The sequence below is a fragment of the Sphaeroforma arctica genome (genome assembly GCF_001186125.1).
Source record: "Sphaeroforma arctica JP610 unplaced genomic scaffold supercont1.1008, whole genome shotgun sequence".
NCBI lineage: Eukaryota > Ichthyosporea > Ichthyophonida > Sphaeroforma > Sphaeroforma arctica.
This window is the reverse complement of record NW_014039550.1, coordinates 9,721-10,238: the sequence shown is the minus strand read 5'-3', so window position 1 is coordinate 10,238 and position 518 is coordinate 9,721. Positions and strand designations below refer to the sequence as shown.

Here is a 518-nt window from a genome sequence, read left to right as displayed (position 1 = left end):
TCGTCGTCGTCGTCGTCGTCGTCGTCGTCGTCGTGTGTGTGTGTGTGTGTGTGTGTGTGTGTGTGTGTGTGTGTGTGTGTGTGTGTGTGTGTGTGTGTGTGTGTGTATCCATATAAACTCACATGTATGCTCAAAAAGCCCGTACCTTTGGATACAGTGGCGGCCACAGACTCAGACTTACGTAGCAGGTTCAGCTCCCCATGGTCTGCTGTGAGCCGTTTGTTTGTCCCCTTCTTTTGTTGGTGATAGCTGGCATGCACGGCAGGCCCGTGTGTAGCATGGGGTCTAATGATAGTATGCTTCACAACTTCAGAATTCGGATCTGCGACACAGAAGAAAAGGATAAATAAGCCCAAAGTATGAGACAAAACGTGAGGCCTGTAAGGTAAATTTGGAGTAGGTATCTTCTGGCCTATACATAATTCTCTCTAAAACGATAAATATGGTGTCTATATTTTCTGGCTTACACCTTATACATATATATATATGTGTATGTGTGTGTGTGTGTGTTGAGTGTG

The 518-nt window shown here is 45.4% G+C and overlaps 1 protein-coding gene across 2 annotated transcripts in view; it reads right to left on the bottom strand.

The window, feature by feature from the left end:
• The window catches only part of SARC_09647, a gene marked incomplete at both ends in the record, with an annotated part of 9,579 nt that overhangs the window by 7,165 nt on the left and 1,896 nt on the right, over positions 1-518 (bottom strand). For both annotated transcript variants that reach the window (XM_014296331.1, XM_014296330.1), the window contains one exon: positions 146-322. In XM_014296331.1, coding sequence (XP_014151806.1) covers positions 146-322 — 177 coding nt within the window. The remainder of the gene's footprint in view (positions 1-145; positions 323-518) is intronic.